This window comes from Entelurus aequoreus, linkage group LG07 (genome assembly GCF_033978785.1).
Source record: "Entelurus aequoreus isolate RoL-2023_Sb linkage group LG07, RoL_Eaeq_v1.1, whole genome shotgun sequence".
In the NCBI taxonomy this organism is placed as follows: Eukaryota; Metazoa; Chordata; class Actinopteri; order Syngnathiformes; family Syngnathidae; genus Entelurus; species Entelurus aequoreus.
Window position 1 is genome coordinate 41,628,823 of NC_084737.1, and position 19,021 is coordinate 41,647,843.

Below are 19,021 nucleotides of genomic sequence, written 5' to 3' on the forward strand. Positions count from 1 at the left end.
TGCTTTTCAGCACTTTCCGGTTCCTGCTCGCTCCTCCGCCTTGTTTTTCAGCCGCGCCGTCCCGCTGGCTTTCCAGCCACATCCGTCCCGCTGGCTTTTCAGCCGCGTCCGTCCCGCTGGCTTTTCAGCCGCATCTCTCCCGCTGGCTTTTCAACCGTGTCGTCCCGCTGGCTTTCCAGCCGCATCCGTCCCGCTGGCTTTTCAACCGTGTCGTCCCGCTGGCTTTCCAGCCGCATCCGTCCCGCTGGCTTTTCAACCGTGTCGTCCCGCTGGCTTTCCAGCCGCATCCGTCCCGCTGGCTTTTCAACCGTGTCGTCCCGCTGGCTTTCCAGCCGCATCCGTCCCGCTGGCTTTTCAGCCGCGTCGTCCCGCTGGCTTTTCAGCCGCGTCCGTCCCGCTGGCTTTTCAGCCGCGTCTCTCCCGCTGGCTTTTCAACCGTGTCGTCCCGCTGGCTTTCCAGCCGCATCCGTCCCGCTGGCTTTTCAACCGTGTCGTCCCGCTGGCTTTCCAGCCGCATCCGTTCCGCTGGCTTTTCAGCCGCGTCCGTCCCGCTGGCTTTTCAGCCGCGTCGTCCCGCTGGCTTTCCAGCCGCGTCCGTCCCGCTGGCTTTTCAGCCGCGTCGTCCCGCTGGCTTTCCAGCCGCGTCCGTCCCGCTGGCTTTTCAGCCGCGTCCGTCCTGCTGGCTTTTCAGCCGCGTCGTCCCGCTGGCTTTTCAGCCGCATCGTCCTGCTGGCTTTTCAGCCGCGTCTCTCGTCGTCTGTCTCGCTCCGCGTCAGCTTTTTCTCCCGGCTCCTTCCAGTCTCTCCCCTTTTGTTCAACGACAGGAGATTGGATGATCGTGCCCAGGTGTGCAGATCGCGCACCTGGGCACGATTTCGGTGTCGCTCCCGGCGCGCCCCGCCTCGCCGCTCGCTCGCCGCCATCTTGGGCCGGGCCCCGGCGTGCCCTGCCCCGCTGCTCCACACTGGTCAGGACACTCCTCACTCTTTTACCTTCACCTTCATTGTCCATTCCTTTTTGGTGACTTTATATACTCTAGACCTAGACGTCGAGTCCGTGACATACATGGCGGACAATAACTGATACAGTCTGCTTTGCCAGTCTAAATGCATTTACCGTTTTCCTCGACGGCCAGGTAATACAAAGCACACGCTACCTTTTTTATCACATCCACAGGAGCTTGCATTCTCGTTGACTCTCCTTCAACAAATGGAAAAAGTTTTTCGCTAAGTAGAACCACAGCTGACCCGGCCGGACATTGGAAAGTTCTCTTGCCGTCTGAGAAGTGTTGTATCCTAAATAGCTGCAATCGCTTTCTCTTAAGGTATTCATGTGTGATTTCCACAAGCGTCTGTACATGTAGAAGAATGAGAAACACGGGCATATCTGGATGACTCGCCTTCATATTTCCAGTGTTTACCTCCGAGTTACGAAACTGCTTTATTATGAAGCTAGCTGTGGCACGTTCTTTCTGATGTCACTTCCTGTGTGGGCGTGGTCTTTCTGCCGTCACTTCCTCTCGGAACTCACTTTGTAAACGATCAATGAGTCCATATGAAGCTAAGTGCCTGAGATTCAAGAAATAAATGGCGCACTTACCCGTGTAAAAATGTGTCCGAGGAGGGGGACCTTAAACGATGGTTTAGTGTGGCTGAAACGGGGCTTAGGCTAAATAATTATTCGTTTAAGGGGTTAAACGACTTAGTGTAGACATGGCCTGAATAACAAGTTAAATGTTTTATTATTATAATCAAATGACAGCAGTCATTTCCATAAGATTATTTTCTAATATAAGTGTTTTGGCCCACTTACAATGACAATAACACAAAATACAGTTTTTTTATGAGCTGTGTACTAGTACTTTATGTCTGGGTGGGGTTCCTGCTTTGGAAATAATTTGTACCCCTTTCAGATATCTCATTTAGTTCCCAAATGAGCTTGCAAAGTCTCTCGACAGATATTTCCGTACAAGAGAGTCATATCCAGAATGGGTGAGACAGCCGTTCACGTTTGCTGTTGAGACAACAAATGTCAATGATGAATACCTCGACAAAATCATTGCAATTCAGCAGAGCCAGGTTTCACAGCAATTCTTCAGAACAACAACGCTTTTAACGTTTTGGTGTTGACAAAAGGAAAAGTATCCAGTTATTGCTAAGAAAGTCTTGGAATTTTTTTATACCGCTTGTTACAATATATCTTTGCGAGCAATCCTTTTCGAGGATGCTGGACATAAAAACGAAGTACAGGAACAGACTTGAAAATGACATGAGAGTGGCACTTGCCAAGGTGAAGCCACGCATACAGTATCTGAACTGGTCTCTCAAAGGCAACAGCAGAAGTCACACTGATTTGTAGGTGTGTCATATGTTGTGAGTTCATGCGCTGTGTTGGTTTTGTTCTTTTAACAAGGTGATGTTCATGCATGGGTCATTCTGTGCACCAGTAAAAAAAACATATAACTTTGTCTTGAATTAAAAAAAACCCAACATTTTATTTTTCACTAAAGAAGGGTTCGGCGAATGAGCATATGAAACTGGTGGGGTTCTGTACCTCCAACAAGGTTTTGAACCACTGGTCTAAGACAACCTACAACCCCTATCACAAATTCAAAATGGTTTGTTCAACATGTATAGTGACAAACTGGCTTGGAACATGTCCCTCAACACAGTTGTCATAATAACGTCATCAAAGCTCACCTTCAAGCATTCACACTCAGCAGCAGCATTTTGAAACTGTAATGATCCGTTGCCCGGGTTAATCATGTTTTATTTTAGTTTGACTTCCTTAGTTCTGTTTTCAGCAAGCCTGGGTTTGTGTTTTAGTTGCCATGTGTGGTGATTATTTTCCCCTGCCTCTGATTAGTGTTCAGGACGCTCACCTATTTATTCCTGCTTCTCGCCACACTCAGTCTGGCTGTCCTGTTTGCTCCATGCAACAAGTCACGTGTGAATACCTTTGTGATTCCTATTTTTGGACTAAGCTTCGCCATAGCTTCCCATGCTATCGGCACGGATTTCTGTTTGATTTGTATTTTGACTGATTTATGGTAAATAAATCATTGTATTACCTGCACATTGTCTCCGGAGTTCCGTCTGCATCCTGGGAAAACGATCCGCGCATTAACATGCAACCCCGCCGTGACAGAAACAAGGAGAGGTGGTTGAAGAAAGGTAAAACAATCTATTTGTGGCAGTATAGGAGTACGTTTTATTCACATTTAACTTTGGCATCTCATTGCACATAAGTGTGGTGCGTTCAAAGGCCCTCCATTAAAGTTCAAAACAGAGGTGCCATAGTTTTTAAAGCCATTGTTTAACTCCCAGGAGTTGCACAAGTAATCATATAATCATGTTAATAATAATATTATGAGTCGTACTACCCACAGCTGATAATTATATGTGAATCAGCTAATCTCTTCTTTAATCAATTTTCAAATCAATCATTTTTTATTTGGAATATGTTAAAAAAACCTTTACAAGCCCACATTTTTCTCAATGTATTAATTGTCCAAAATGAGTGAGAAGAATCGAGAGCTTGTCTTGTCTTACCCCTGTGCCATAAACAGCAAGAAAGAAAGAAAGAAAGAAAGGAAAAAGAAAGAAAGAAAGAAAAAAGAGACAACTTTACAGTTTGAAGTAAAGGAAAACCTGACAGAATTATAATCATATTTAGGTGAATTATGAGAGGTTATATGATTATTTGAATTCATATTCTGGCCACATTATATTTGAATTTGTTGGCATTTTTTTGTAAAAAAATCTATCTGTGTTGGCCCTGCGATGAGATGGCGACTTGTCCAGGGTGTACCCCGCCTACCCCGCCCGAATGCAGCTGAGATAGGCTCCAGCGACCCCAAAAGGGATAAGCGGTAGAAAATGGATGGATGGATGGAACCCCCCAAAAAACAAAAAAAACAGAACAGTAGCGGAACAGTAGAAGAAAAGTAGCGGTTAGTGTATCAGCCTCACAGTCAGGAGATCTGGGTTTGAATCCTGGTGTGAACATCTTGGCAAGGAATTTGCTTGGGTTGTTTGTCTATATGTGCTCTGTGATGGACTTGCGACCAGTCCAGGGTGTACCCTGCCTCGTGCCCAAAGTCAGCTGGGATAGGCTCCAGCCCACCCGCAACCCCAATGATTACAAGCAGTATAGAAAAGGGATGCAATAAATAAAACTTCAAATATAAATTCAGTAGATTTCAGTGCCAAAGTGAACAGACTACGCCCCCTTTAACAAAATGTTCTCCCAAACAATCCCAGTAGCCCATTTAAAGGCTGTTATAGTGTTTACTGCAGTACTGGTAGCTTGTTGATGTTATCTCACCTTCCTCAGCATTCCTTCCCCTGAGGGCTGTTGTACAGTTAGGTTGGCAGTGTGGGCTTCACCGGTCCTCAAGCAAGGTCGCGCCACCATGCGTGCTCTATTTTCACAAGTTAGACCAGGAAAGCATTTTTCATGGCTACCCCTTCTAACATTTGAAATACTAAATGAATACTGTATGTATAATACGGTGTATGAAGAAACATGCATTATAAGTATATTGCAGAGAGAACAGGAAACAGGACCGCACATTGTAGGGAATATGTGCAATAAATGTTACATAGATATGTTTTAAACCGCCAGTAATGTTGTTGTTTGCTAATACGATGCAGTTGCATGTTTTTTAATCTGAACAGACCTTTTAACTATGACACACAGGTACACCAGTTATGCATTCCCCTCAATCATCCCATAAAAGCCCCAATAACACTCAGCTGTGGTAGACACTAATGGAAGTGTTTATCCGAAAACATACTGCACTGTCATTAAATTACGCTCTTTTCTGTGTACAAGCAGGTTTCAAAATAAAGTGTTGATCATTTTTGTCAGTCCAACTTTTACAACTCACCATGTGGTTAGCTGTGTTTGACCATTTATGCAGACAATTTTGTGTCCTAAATATTCTAAGCTAGTATTTTATTTTCAATGAAACTGCCTTTCTTACATTTCCCTTTTGTCCAAAAGGTATTTTTTTAAATATTTTTTTTTAACTTGTAGCCCTTGAAATCTCTTAATAAACAGAGAATTATAAATACAGGTTAAAGGCCTACTGAAAGCCACTACTACCGACCACGCAGTCTGATAGTTTATATATCAATGATGAAATCTTAACATTGCAACACATGCCAATACGGCCGGGTTAACTTATAAAGTGACATTTAAAACTTCCCGGGAAATATCCGGCTGAAACATCGCGGTATGATGACGTATGCGCGTGACGAAGTCCGAGTAACGGAAGTTATGGTACCCCGTAGAATCCTATACAAAAAGCTCTGTTTTCATTTCCTAATTCCACAGTATTCTGGACATCTTTTGCAATTTTTTTAATGAACAATTAAGGCTGCAAAGAAGACAGTTGTAGGTGGGATCAGTGTATTAGCAGCGGACTACAGCAACACAACCAGGAGGACTTTGTTGGAGCGCTAGCCGCGCTAGCCGCGCTAGCCGCGCTAGCCGCGCTAGCCGCCGACCTCACCTTGACTTCCTACGTCTCCGGGCCGCCAAACGCATCGGGTGAAGTCCTTCGTCCTTCTGCCGATCGCTGGAACACAGGTGAGCACGAGTGTTGATGAGCAAATGAGGGCTGGCTGGCGTAGGTGGAGAGCTAATGTTTTTAGCATAGCTCTGTGCAGTCCGGTTGCTAAGTTAGCTTCAATGGCGTCGTTAGCACAGCATTGTTAACCTTCGCCAGCCTGGAAAGCATTAACCGTGTATTTACATGTCCACGGTTTAATAGTATTGTTGATTTTCTATCTATACTTCCAGTCAGGGGTTTATTTCTTTTGTTTCTATATGCAGTTAAAGCAAGATGCTATCACGTTAGCTCGTGGCTAAAGCATTTCGCCGATGTATTGTCGTGGAGATAAAAGGCACTGAATGTCCATTTCGCGTTCTCGACTCTCATTTTCAAGAGGATATAGTATCCGAGGTGGTTTAAAATACAAATCTGTGATCTACAATAGAAAAAGGAGAGTGTGGAATCCAATGAGCCAGCTTGTACCTAAGTTACGGTCAGAGCGAAAAAAGATACGTCCATCGCTGCCTCTCAAGTCATTCACTGTAACGTTCCTCATCTACGAATCTTTCATCCTCGCTCAAATTAATGGGGTAATCATCAATTTCTCGGTCCGAATCTCTCTCGCTCCATTGTAAACAACGGGGAATTGTGAAGAATCCTAGCTCCTGTGACGTCACGCTACTTCCGGTACAGGCAAGGCTTTTTTTTATCAGCGAGCAAAAGTTGCGAACTTTATCGTCGATTTTCTCTACTAAATCCTTTCAGCAAAAATATGGCAATATCGCGAAATGATCAAGTATGACACATAGAATGGATCTGCTATTCCCGTTTGAATAAAAAAAAAATCATTTCAGTAGGCCTTTAAGGTTTTCAATGGATATTAGTGCGACCCCTCCACCTCTATTAAGGGGACGGGCAATATGTGCACTCCTATAGGAGATGCCCCGTAAGCGGAAAAAAATCATCTGCTTTTAGCCAAGTTTTACTGAGACCAATGACGTTAAGATTTTTGTCTCTAATGACCTCAACATATGGTATTCACGTGGAAGAAGAGAAAAGTTAAGAATCATAATATAATATAATTAATTCTGAATTTCTGTAACTTCTTACAAGGTTTCTGTCAGTGTTTTTATTCATGTTTAATACTGGGGATAGGTTGATTGGCAACAGTAAATTGGCCCTAGTGTGTGAATGTGAGTGTGAATGTTGTCTGTCTATCTGTGTTGGCCCTGTGATGAGGTGGCGACTTGTCCAGGGTGTACCCCGCCTTCCACCCGAATGCAGCTAAAATAGGCTCCAGCACCCCCTCGCCACCCCGAACGATACAAGCGGTAGACAATGGATGGATGGATGGATGTTAATTATGTTTGTCTACATTCCATTTTTCAATGTACATCCTCTATTATTTGATATGATAAACATAGGAAGTGAGCAAACTATCAGTAATTCCTGAGACAGGCAGAGATGGATATAATTTTATCAGCTCTGCTTCTTCCTACTCATTTTCGGACATGTTGAATAGAGCAAATGTACACATATGATGTTTCTCAATGTACTGTAATTGCTAAGCATGTCCGAAACAAATACAGTAGATCACGGTATTTGTGGAGATTACGTGCCGAGACACGTGCAAAAAAATGTGAACCATGGAAGTACTCATAAAACACCAGTTTTCAACATTATACTTACAAAACATGCATTATCACATCATGGCTTGTCAAAGCATGTTCCTGCTGGAATATCTTGGGTGAATTGATTTTGGAGAAAACTTATTCTCCTGGATTCGTACTTTACAGTCAAGCCCGAAATTATTCATACCTGTGGCAATTTCCGACTTTAAGATAATAAAAGGATGTACAAGTGTGTTATGTACCCCAACTTAAGTTGAAAATAGTTGATATTGAATAAATATTTCTCTACTTTTATTTATATTTTTAAAATGTATATTTTTTTACAAAAAGGTACAAATTGGTCCTGGGTTTAAATACCTTTGGTTTTGAGCACTTTTCCTCCCCTGAAGATATTACGATTGAACCACTTTCCATTTTAGTTACAATACAATATTTATTAATGAATATGCTGGATCAACTTTAAACCATTGCCTTGGGACTACAAGTGACTTCAGGCTTGATGAAGTGCAAAGACTTGTTGCAATATCCTTGTTAAAAGTACAATTTGTTAGGGAACTGTATAGACTTTAAGGCTGTGGAAAAAATGCATTCACATCTGAATCGCGATTCTTATTTATTACAATTCTGAAGCAATCCAACTTTTTCAATATCGATTAAAAAAACCAAAAACATTTGTCAAGCTATCTTGCGCATACTGTTTGTCAGGTACCAGCCTCTGTAGTGTTTTGTCCCAGAAAGCAAAAAATTTGACACATTGCTAAAGTTAACGAGCTGGCTTCAGATGTCTGTAATGTTTCTGCATGGAAGAGAAAGAAATACAGTCATCCCCGTCTCCGCTGTAGGCAAATATTTGGGCACACTTTGGATTCTGCAATTTCTTGGCCAATGAGGAGGAATATAACAATTTCTCAAAGCTTTGTTGATTGCGTAGCATTAACAAGTCAGGTTATCATCCATCCTCACGTAGACATTTGTCATGTACTGAGGGTCTCGCAAGATGGCCGTGGATGTGGTGCAAGAGAAGGGCTCACCGAGGAACTCAAGAGACACTTTTTATTTGAACACAGCCTCATCTCTCCGACACAACACAATCGCCGTCAAAAGCCCAAAAACCAGCCACACAGTTGTGGCCTTCACAATTAAAGCGCTGCACGCTACATCCTCTCTGCCTGCAAAATAACCAAATTGGTTAATACTGAGTTTGCCTCCAATTAATTTTTTCCAAAGTGTATACAAGTTAGTAGAGAACTTAAAGAAAAAAGGAAGCTAAAACCGTCCACTTTAATGCAGAATGGGATGAATACTTTTTTCCCCAAAAGGGTCAATTTCGAAGTTCTAGAACGTATTAGCAACTACTGTACATCCCTGGATGAAGGTCAAACTCCTGCATTTTTGCTGTGAAGAAAGAATGTAAATCCTTTTTATGGACCAAATATTTTTTCTCCCTATTCGCCGTGTTATGGGAAAGGGTAAAGAGATTATTATTCAGTGCAGTGAACCACCAGGCATGAGGAAAAAAAAGTAGCATTCTAAAAAAAGAAAAGAGCATCATAGACATTGTACCCTCAGTCATGTGGGTATTTTTATGAGCTTTGTTTTTTTTTTAGCGTCAATATATTCTGCAATTTTAATAAATGTAAATACATTGCATATTTTTGGTGCAATCATGCTTTGACAAAGGTAATAAAGCTTACTTTTGATCAACCCATGTTTATTTATGCACTTTTAGTATGCAATGATGGTACACTGCATCATAGGGATACATGTGTACACAAAATATTTGAAAGTACTACAAAACCACTGAAAACTACAACCACAATGATAAACATATTGTTAAATGAATACCTGAGCAGAATTTGTAATTAATGCGCTGTTTTGTGGGTGGTCTTATTTGCGTGGCTCCACTACAACAGCGTTTTCTCCCAGTCATCTTTGTTGTACCGGTAGTTTTTAGCGCTTCCATAGCGAGTCTACTGACCGATACAAGTTAAAAACTGTACGCTACTTTATATTAGAAATGGCAACAGCGGATGATGAATGCCCTACAACAAGAAAAAAAAGGTGTCGGCGCTGACTACAAAGGCGGACGCACACAACTTTACGGGAATTATGGAGATCCCAAATACACATCAGCAGGTACCAATAGGTAAGAAAAGTTGGTTTTGCATAATATTAAGAAACACAACGCCAGATAATATTTCTCCTCATAGGTGCCATTTTGGGGTCCTTATACACACACACCATAATAATACCCGTATGTTGAAGCACAGTACGTCTGATTACAGTAATGCATATTGAATAGTAATGAATATGGTAACTAGCGTAGGGCTGCAATAATTAATTGATTCGAAAAATAGCTTTGATCCATATTCTCTTGCTTTGATTAACCGTTGGAGTGTAACTAATAAAAAAAATACAACATTTGGACCGCATGGAGTGCCCAGAACTTTAAATATGAGGACATCAGTTTTCATACGCCGCTGCAAGAGAGCCATGGTGTGTGGGTGACGTGATCTGTGTGGCAGTTAACAGCGGAGTTAATTTTTTCATTAATGCAATTTCAACGTTGATGGTGTGCATTCTTTTGAAGGAAAACATAAGGTTATAGCAAGCAGAAAAAATTGAAAGAACATTTTTCTTAAAATACACATTAAGGCTACAAAGTGTATTTTATCCAATTAATTGATTATTCAAACAAACTAATTGCTAGATTACTTGATTACTAAAATAATTAATGGCTGCATCCCTAATGATAACACAACAATTATGTTAAAGCAGTGCATCACAAATAGTGATGCGGGCTGTATAAAATGTGCTCATTGCAGCCATTTTGATTTAAGAAAAAAATCAGCACAAATTGTTTTATTCATTTTTATTTTGTAGGTTAAAGTGTTTCATATATTGAATTTATTAATATTTATTGAGTTTATTTAATCTTACTTTTCAATATCAAATGGTTCGAGTCGGTCCAAAAAATGTTTGTCTAAATAAAGATACTTTTTTTATTTCACTTTAAAAATGTTCTGTTACGGACTAAAAAATATATTTTCATAAAGTTATTCTTTGATGTAAATTGATCTACATTTCTTTTTTTGTTTTCTTTAATTTTACTAAGGATACAATGTTATGCAGCGGTGTAATTAAACAATAATTGGAACTGGATAAGCACTGTGTTAGAGTAATGTTTGAATGTGACTTTTGCTGTCTGTGCTGCCAATGCACTGCAGACGCAGTAATTGCACAGTTTGGAAGTTTTCAGCGGGAGGACTATGAAAACACAGCCTGAGTCTTTCATCTCTCTCCAACGTGACGGTCTTATCTTGCTCTGATGTGATGAGTAGTTTCTTTTGCATTTCCCATCAAACAGAGACCAACAAAGGACTCCACCAGTCTACCTCTAATACACAACGTTGGCTGACTTAAACCTTACAGTGCAGCCTTGCAGCATCTATCTACGAGCTTGCCATTTTAAAATGCCATCATCCCTGAAGCAGTTACAGTGAAAAAAAACCCTGCAGTTTGTAGCTGGTCTGTTGCCATAGTTACCCTAGCAGAGGACCCGAATGCTCGTTACTCTGAAACAAGCAGCGGAGCCGAGCCAGGGCCCCTCCTTTTCTTCCTCCCCCTCACTGGGTCCCATGGCTAGTTCATTAGCATAATGATTCACAGCAAGCGCTCCTTGAAGGGCCACCGTTTGTGGGTTTTAACGCTGTTGATGGAGCGCTGACATTATTAAACAAGTTTGTCTTCACTGAGGCCTGTCTACTGTATGCATCATGTCTCGACTGTAGCATGTATCCCCTTAAGACAAATTATGCTCTCATTTTGGATTGGAGTCATTACTATGTAGGGCCAAAGACTGCATTAGGCTGCAAAATCAGGTGGCACGTAAGATGTATGCAAATATGCAAATGCTTACTCACAACTAAAGCCTGCTTGGCCGCACTCCCTGTGTGGGCTCAATCTAAAAGCGCAATTAACTAAATATTGCTCATATTGCAGCCTGCTTAAAAATTAATTCCCTATTAAAATGGCGACCCACTTCAGGGTGGGAGTTGTTTATACTGTACTAAGCTGTTAAGATGCTCGTATTTAACTTTTGATCAAACCATGTGATCACTTTCCCACTAAAACTAATCCCCAAACATGCTGTTTTAACCTTATTTTGATATTGTCAAACATTCTTGCTTCATCTCTAATTTATTTCTCTCTCTCTATTTCTGCACAGTTATCTGTAACTTCCGGTCACCAATATGTCAGGCCCTCGTCCTGGAGATTGGGGAGACAGTACAGATTCTGGAGAAGAGTGAAGGTAAACATGTGATGCACAGACACAATTATGACATTTGCTTGTAGCCAAACAGCTCATTTTTTGTTTCATCTGACCACAGAACTTTCTTCTAGAAGGTCTTATCTTTGCCCATGTGATGTCAGATGAAACAAAAATTGAGCTGTTTAACCACAATACCCAGCAATATGTTTGGAGGAGAAAAAGGTGAGGCCTTTAATCCCAGGAGCACCATCCTATCGTCAAGCATGGTGGTAGTAGTATTATCCTCTCGGCCTGTTTTGCTGCCAATGGAACTGGTGCTTTACAGAGAGTAAATGGGACAATGAAAAAGGAGGATTACCTCCAAATTCTTCAGGACAACCTAAAATCTTCAGCCCGGGGGTTGGGTCTGACCCCAAACACACGTCAAAAGTGGTAAAGGAATGGCTAAATCAAGCTAGAATGAAGGTTTTAGAATGGCCTTCCCAAAGTCCTGACTTAAACGTGTGGACAATGCCGAAGAAACAAGTCCATGTCAGAAAACCAACACATTTAGCTCAACTGCACCAATTTTGTCAAGAGGAGTGGTCAAAAATTCAACCAGAAGATTGCCAGATGGCTTGTGGATGGCTACCAAAAGCGCCGTATTGCAGTGAAACTTGCCAATAGACATGTAACCAAATATCAACATTGCTGTCTGTATACTTTTGACCCAGCAGATTTGGTCACATTTTCAGTAGACCCTTAATACATTCATAAAAGAACAAACCTTCATTAATGTTTTTTGTGACCAACAAGTATGTGCTCCAATCACTCTATCACAAAAAAAAAAAAAGAGTTGTAGAAATTATTGGAAACTCAAGACAGCCATGACATTATGTCCTTTACAAGTGTATGTAAACTTTTGACCACGACTGTATATACATTTCCTCTTTAACTTCATATATATAGAGGTTATTGGGCGTGTAAATGACACCAATGAGGAAAACATGTTTGTTACTTTTCATGATTTGTATCTCCTCCTTTAGGTTGGTACAGAGGCTTTTCCACCAAGAAGCCTTTGATAAAGGTAACTATGACACTCACCCGTTAGCCAATACATATCATCTAAATGAAATATACAGTATATATATTTTTTTTACAGACTTTTTTATTTATATTTCAAGCTTCACTATCTTAAATATTGTTATATATCTTTACATACCAAAAATGAAGAAAATAACTGAACATTTTCACTTCGACAAGCTTGTTAAAAATTGACATGGTTTAGCAATACTGACACTCAAAGTTCAATATAACGCGGTCGTTGGTGTCCATGAATTATCGATCGTGTTATTCCCAAGATCGTGTTGTATAGAAAATATATATATATATATTTTTACCTTTTTCTTTTCGAAAAAGTTATGCGCGGCTGCGAAAACCTGCTTGGTGGGTAGTGCCTCACATGACGTAACGTGATTAGTAGATTGTACTCTCCCGTCACAGAATGGGGAGGGCACTATCCACCAGTACCTGGCCCTGACAACATCCCGAACCACCTGTGCGAGGTTGTAGGAGATGGTGAACCAATCTCGGTTCCACCTACTGATCTAAGAGTTCAGAGAGGCACTCCTTTATCGACACTGACCCGGTCTTCAGCTATGAGGGGCCGTTAGGGACATTATTCAGAATTACCTCTTACATACACTACTGAAATGCTCTCACATAAACAACTGAAATCTTTTTCTTTTATACACACTACTGAAACACTCTTATAAACACTACTGAAATGCTCTTACATACACTACTGAAATGCTCTCACATGAACAACTGAAATCTTTTTCTCTCACACACCCTACTGAAACACTCTTATAAACACTACTGAAATGCTCTTACATATACTACTGAAACACTCGTATAAACACTACTGAAACACTCTTATAAACACTACTGAAATACTCTTAGAAACACTACTGAAACACTCTTATAAACACTACTGAAATACTCTTAGAAACACTACTGAAACACTCTTATAAACACTACTGAAACACTCTTATAAACTCTACTGAAATGCTCTTACATATACTACTGAAACACTCTTATAAACACTACTGAAATACTCTTACATACACCACTGAAACACTCTTATAAACACTACTGAAACACTCTTATAAACACTACTGAAATACTCTTACATACACTACTGAAACACTCTTGTAAACACTACTGAAACACTCTTATAAACACTACTGAAACACTCTTATAAACACTACTGAAACACTCTTATAAACACTACTGGAACACTCTTACATACACTACTGGAACACTCTTATAAACACTACTGAAATGTTTTTGTCTCACGCACACACACACCTGGAATTATTTTTCACTAGTATGTATAAACGGATTTCACCTGTGTGTGTGCGTGCTTTTTACACGTGTGTGTAAGGGACAACAATTTCAGTAGTATGTGTGCAAAGATTTCAGTTATGTGTATGAGCGCATCTTACCATTGTGTATATGAACATTTTACCACTATGTGTAAGAGCATCTTACTAGTGTGTGTGAGCGATGTTGCATTCCGGTTCCGGTATAATCCCCGCCCCTTTTCAGACAAGTTTATTTTTATTTTTTTTAAAGCCAAGTTGTGGACAAAATGTCTGCCGACAAGCAGCTTAACCGAGGCGGGAGCTCCACTTCATAATTTGAGGGCTTCAGCGGAGAATATAAGAAGACTTTCAATGCAACAAGGGTCGGACTGCCGCCATGGGTCTCCCCCGCAGGACGCGGCACCTGAGCGGCCACGCAGCGGTGCCTTTCTCCTCCCGACAGCCGCAGCCTGGAGCACTCGTTCCATTGCGAGTTTGCACCGCACACATGCAACGTTTCAGTTCATGGACATCGGGGCAAAAGGAGGAAAAGGTAATTAGACATTATTTATTTCTAAATGATTGTTGAATCACACGAAATGTAAGACAACATGGCATTGTAGTGAGCTACAATGGTAACATGTCCAAATGTGAGTCACGTCGTGTTACGTCAGTAGCTAATCATATACTAATGATAATGGATTGCATTTATTTAGCGCTTATCATCGACTAGATAAGGGGTCCCCAAACTACGGCCCTCCAAAGTCCAACATCCGGCCCGCTGGGAAAAACAATTTTTTTGTATTATTATTTTCAATCTGTCTTTTCTAATCTAATCCATTTTTTGGTGTTCCCTAGCCGCTCAGGCAAATCATATTGTCTACAAATGCATTTCCCTGTATGACGTATATTGTCTTAGCTGTTTTCATGTGATCTGATTGTTACATTCTTATTTCAGAGTCACCACACAGCTGCATGACCATTTCAACAAGGACGGAATAAACAACCTCTGGATTCATGTAACTTCTTTGCACACAAATATATTAATTGGAATATTCAATAAATTTCACATAGAAACATTGTGAATATTATTTTCAACAGTATGTTGAAAACAACCTTTTTTGGCTCAGAAAGGTTCCTTATGTCTCATTATTCATATCCTTTCAATACTTGTCGGTGTGTAATTCCAGACATAGATGTAAACATTAATGAGACAACAATGAACATTTTTCAACAAGTGAACCCACTTGAAAATGATGGCAACTATGGAATAGACATTTTCACTTCAATTCTGCACTTTATTCAGTGGACAACATGGGAATAATAAGGTTTGTTAAAATGTTTTCTTCACTTGTGCAGTGTATTCTGCAAATTAACATTTTGTAAAAAATAAATAAATAAGGAACCTGTTATACAGACCTGTATGAAGTTGCCCACTTTATTATTGCAAATATCAGAATAAGACAGCAATACGTTTGTGCTGTGAACATTTATGTTTCTACGGTTGATGTTTTTAAGTTATTTTATGTTCTGACTAGTAATGTCATCCAGCCCCCACCACCACACACACTTTGTCAAAATCTCCCCAAACTTGTCCCAAACGCTTGTGATACACAATTTTTTTGTCTTATGATTATTGTATTTAGGTTAGGGGCTAGGTGTAAATATTAACACATTAACTTAAACTATAATTTTAGACAAACAATATGTATTGTCTGACTACAAGAAGCATTGAAAAGTATATACATAAGGCATAGGAAACTTTTTTGGAGAAAAAAAAAAAAAAGATATTTAATATGTTTATGAGAAATGTATTGAATATTCCAACTAATATATTTGTGTGCAGAGAAGTTCCATGAATCCAGAGGTTGTTTATTCTGTCCTTGTTGAAATGGTCATGCAGCTGTGTGGTGACTCTGAAATAAGAATGTAACAATCAGATCACATGAAAACAGCCAGGACAATATGCGTCATACAGGGAAATGCATTTGTAGACAGTATGATTTGCCTGAGCGGCTAGGGGACACCAAAAAATGGATTAGATTAGAAAAGACAGATTGAAAATAATAATACAAAACTTTTTTTTTTTCCAGCGGGCCGGATGTTGGACTTTGGAGGGCCGTAGTTTGGGGACCCCTTATCTAGTCGATGATAAGCGCTAAATAAATGCAATCCATTATCATTAGTATATGATTAGCTACTGACGTAACACGACGTGACTCACATTTCGACATGTTACCATTGTAGCTCACTACAATGCCATGTTGTCTTACATTTCGTGTGATTCAACAAATCATTTAGAAATAAATAATGTCTAATTACCTTTTCCTCCTTTTGCCCCGATGTCCATGAACTGAAACGTTGCATGTGTGCGGTGCAAACTCGCAATGGAACGAGAAACTCCAGGCTGCGGCTGTCGGGAGGAGAAAGGCACCGCTGTGTGGCCGCTCAGGTGCCGCGTCCTGCGGGGGAGACCCATGGCGGCAGTCCGACCCTTGTTGCATTGAAAGTGTTCTTATATTCTCCGCTGAAGCCCTCAAATTATGAAGTGGAGCTCCCGCCTCGGTTAAGCTGCTTGTCGGCAGACATTTTGTCCACAACTTGGCTTTAAAAAAAATAAAAATAAACTTGTCTGAAAAGGGGCGGGGATTATACCGGAACCGGAATGCAACATCGCTCACACACACTAGTAAGATGCTCTTACACATAGTGGTAAAATGCTCGTATACACAATGGTAAGATGCGCTCATACACATAACTGAAATCTTTGCACACATACTACTGAAATTGTTGTCCCTTACACACACGTGTAAAAAGCACACACACACACACACACAGGTGAAATCCGTTTATACATACTAGTGAAAAATAATTCCAGGTGTGTGTGTGTGCGTGAGACAAAAACATTTCAGTAGTGTATGTAAGAATGTTTCAGTCGTGTTTATAAGAGTGTTTCAGTAGTGTATGTAAGAATGTTTCAGTAGTGTTTATAAGAGTGTTTCAGTAGTGTTTATAAGAGTGTTTCAGTAGTGTATGCAAGAGTATTTCAGTAGTGTTTATAAGAGTGTTTCAGTAGTGTATGTAAGAGTGTTTCAGTAGTGTATGTAAGAGTATTTCAGTAGTGTTTATAAGAGTGTTTCAGTAGTGTATGTAAGAGTGTTTCAGTAGTGTATGTAAGAGTATTTCAGTAGTATTTACAAGAGTGTTTCAGTAGTGTTTATAAGAGTATTTCAGTAGTGTTTATAAGAGTGTTTCAGTAGTGTTTATATGAGTGTTTCAGTATTATATGTAAGAGCATTTCAGTAGTGTTTATAAGAGTGTTTCAGTAGGGTGTGTGAGAGAAAAAGATTTCAGTTGTTTATGTGAGAGCATTTCAGTAGTGTTTATAAGAGTGTTTCAGTAGTGTGTATAAAAGAAAAAGATTTCAGTTGTTTATGTGAGAGCATTTCAGTAATGGATGTAAGAGGTAATTCTGAATAATGTCCCTAACGGCCCCTCATATTCAGCTGTCTGCCAACACGCTTACGCCAGTGAGGCAGTGGAAGTGGGAGGAGGACATTGCGAACCAGCTCACCCTTTGGCCGTCGGGCCTGCTCTCTTTACACGGCAGGCCTGCACGGTGGACCCTTCTGGGGCCATTTCTGTGCCTGCCTTCGGGACACACGGCCACTTCAAACCACCAAACTAACTCTAAAATACAGAGCTCAACAGTTCCAAAATGACTTGTACGTGTCAGGTGATATGTTTCTTTTGCGAATATGATGACTACTTGTCGCCACAAAGCTGTGTGAAAAACACCTGCTACGACTGCAGCCAGTTGTGGAAGTGACCACCGATTAAACATCTTCACTGGTAAGTTCATGATAACTTGACAGCTTCTAATAATATAGTTGGACCACCCGTGTTAAAATAATAACTGATGCATCCTTATTTTACTTGGGAACTTGTAAACTCAAGTTTATTGGTACATTGTCTATTAATGTTCTCATTAATCCAGGTCATTGTAACCTCAGGGCATTCAATCGATCACAACTGAACTGTTTGGTTTGGTTTATCTTAGAAGACTCCTCTCGTTTGAGTAGGCTTCATCAGTTTATGCTCATAGACTTAAATTGGTCAGATCTAGTCTTAAAAAACTGGGAATTCAACTGATAATGAATCACACAATGGATGGGTAAAGAATCTGTCCAGCAGAAATCTTACTCAACCAGAAAAAGATGTATTGGCGAAAGGGTTGAACTTTGCCATGACTCCACATCAGATTCTTACAGTTGATTTGATCACAGTGACGGAATCAGCCATAAGGAAAAACAACCTAAAGGGGAGCAAATATGGCTGAAAGTGACAGCAGCTCTTTCTAATGCCAAGCCCCCACCCCCAAACCTCTCCTTTGAGGAGAGGAAGGCAGTAACATCACTGGACAGTAATTCTCAACACAATTGACTACCAAAACCAGTTGGTTACACTCCTCAAAGACTCTAACACGTATGAAATACTCAAAAGGGACCCAACAAGTGGGTACAAAAGGAAAATTATTGAGTACTTACACACACTAAAAAAGTCTGAAGCCATCAACCAGGAATTGTATTATTACTGGTATTTATGGCCTTCCAAAAATACACATAGATGGGGCTCCTCTCAGACCCATAGTCAGCAGCATTAACTCTGTGACATACAATATTGCTAAGTATCAATCAATCAATCAATCAGCTTTATTGTCCATTCTTACATGTACAAGACACATAAGAACTGAAATTACATTTTCGGCACAATCCCGCTAAGAGCAGACATACGTTACAGGGAGACAAGACGGGACCGCCAACGGATCAGCCTCACTTAGGCGCTCCTCAAAAAGGTGGGAAAAAGGTGACATTGGGGGGAGGGTGGAAGTAAAAAAAATATCAGTCTGAGGCTGGACCCTCAGGAATGGTCCAGACTGAGTCCGAGGAAAAAAACCTCACATAGCATGGCACACATAAACAAGGTACATTTAATCACAACAAACTCGCAACAAAGTCATCCAACAGGACCTTGGAGGCCAGCAGCTGCTGTTGAGCGCTGCTCAGCCCCCACAACCCCGGAGGAATAAAGCAGTGGTGAAGGCGTTGATTGGGGAAGGGTATGTGCGTGCATGTATGCCCAATTAACTTGGGTGAGATGTTGGATTGTCTTTATGGGCCGAGGCCGGCCCCAAGAGTTCAAGAGTTCAAGA

The 19,021-nt window shown here is 40.6% G+C and overlaps 1 protein-coding gene across 4 annotated transcripts in view; it reads left to right on the forward strand.

Moving 5' to 3' along the window:
- The window catches only part of LOC133653886 (dedicator of cytokinesis protein 3-like), a 151,722-nt gene that overhangs the window by 18,967 nt on the left and 113,734 nt on the right, over positions 1 to 19,021 (forward strand). For 3 of the 4 annotated variants that reach the window (XR_009826784.1, XM_062053696.1, XM_062053697.1), the window contains exons 2-3: positions 11,420 to 11,503; positions 12,490 to 12,530. Coding sequence is in view for 2 of the 4 variants with exons in the window: in XM_062053696.1 (XP_061909680.1) it covers positions 11,420 to 11,503; positions 12,490 to 12,530 (125 nt within the window). In the remaining 2 variants the exon portion in view is untranslated. Of the gene's footprint in view, positions 1 to 11,419; positions 11,504 to 12,489; positions 12,531 to 17,593; positions 17,662 to 19,021 lie in introns of those variants that run through there. The other variant, XM_062053699.1, reaches the window with a different exon arrangement.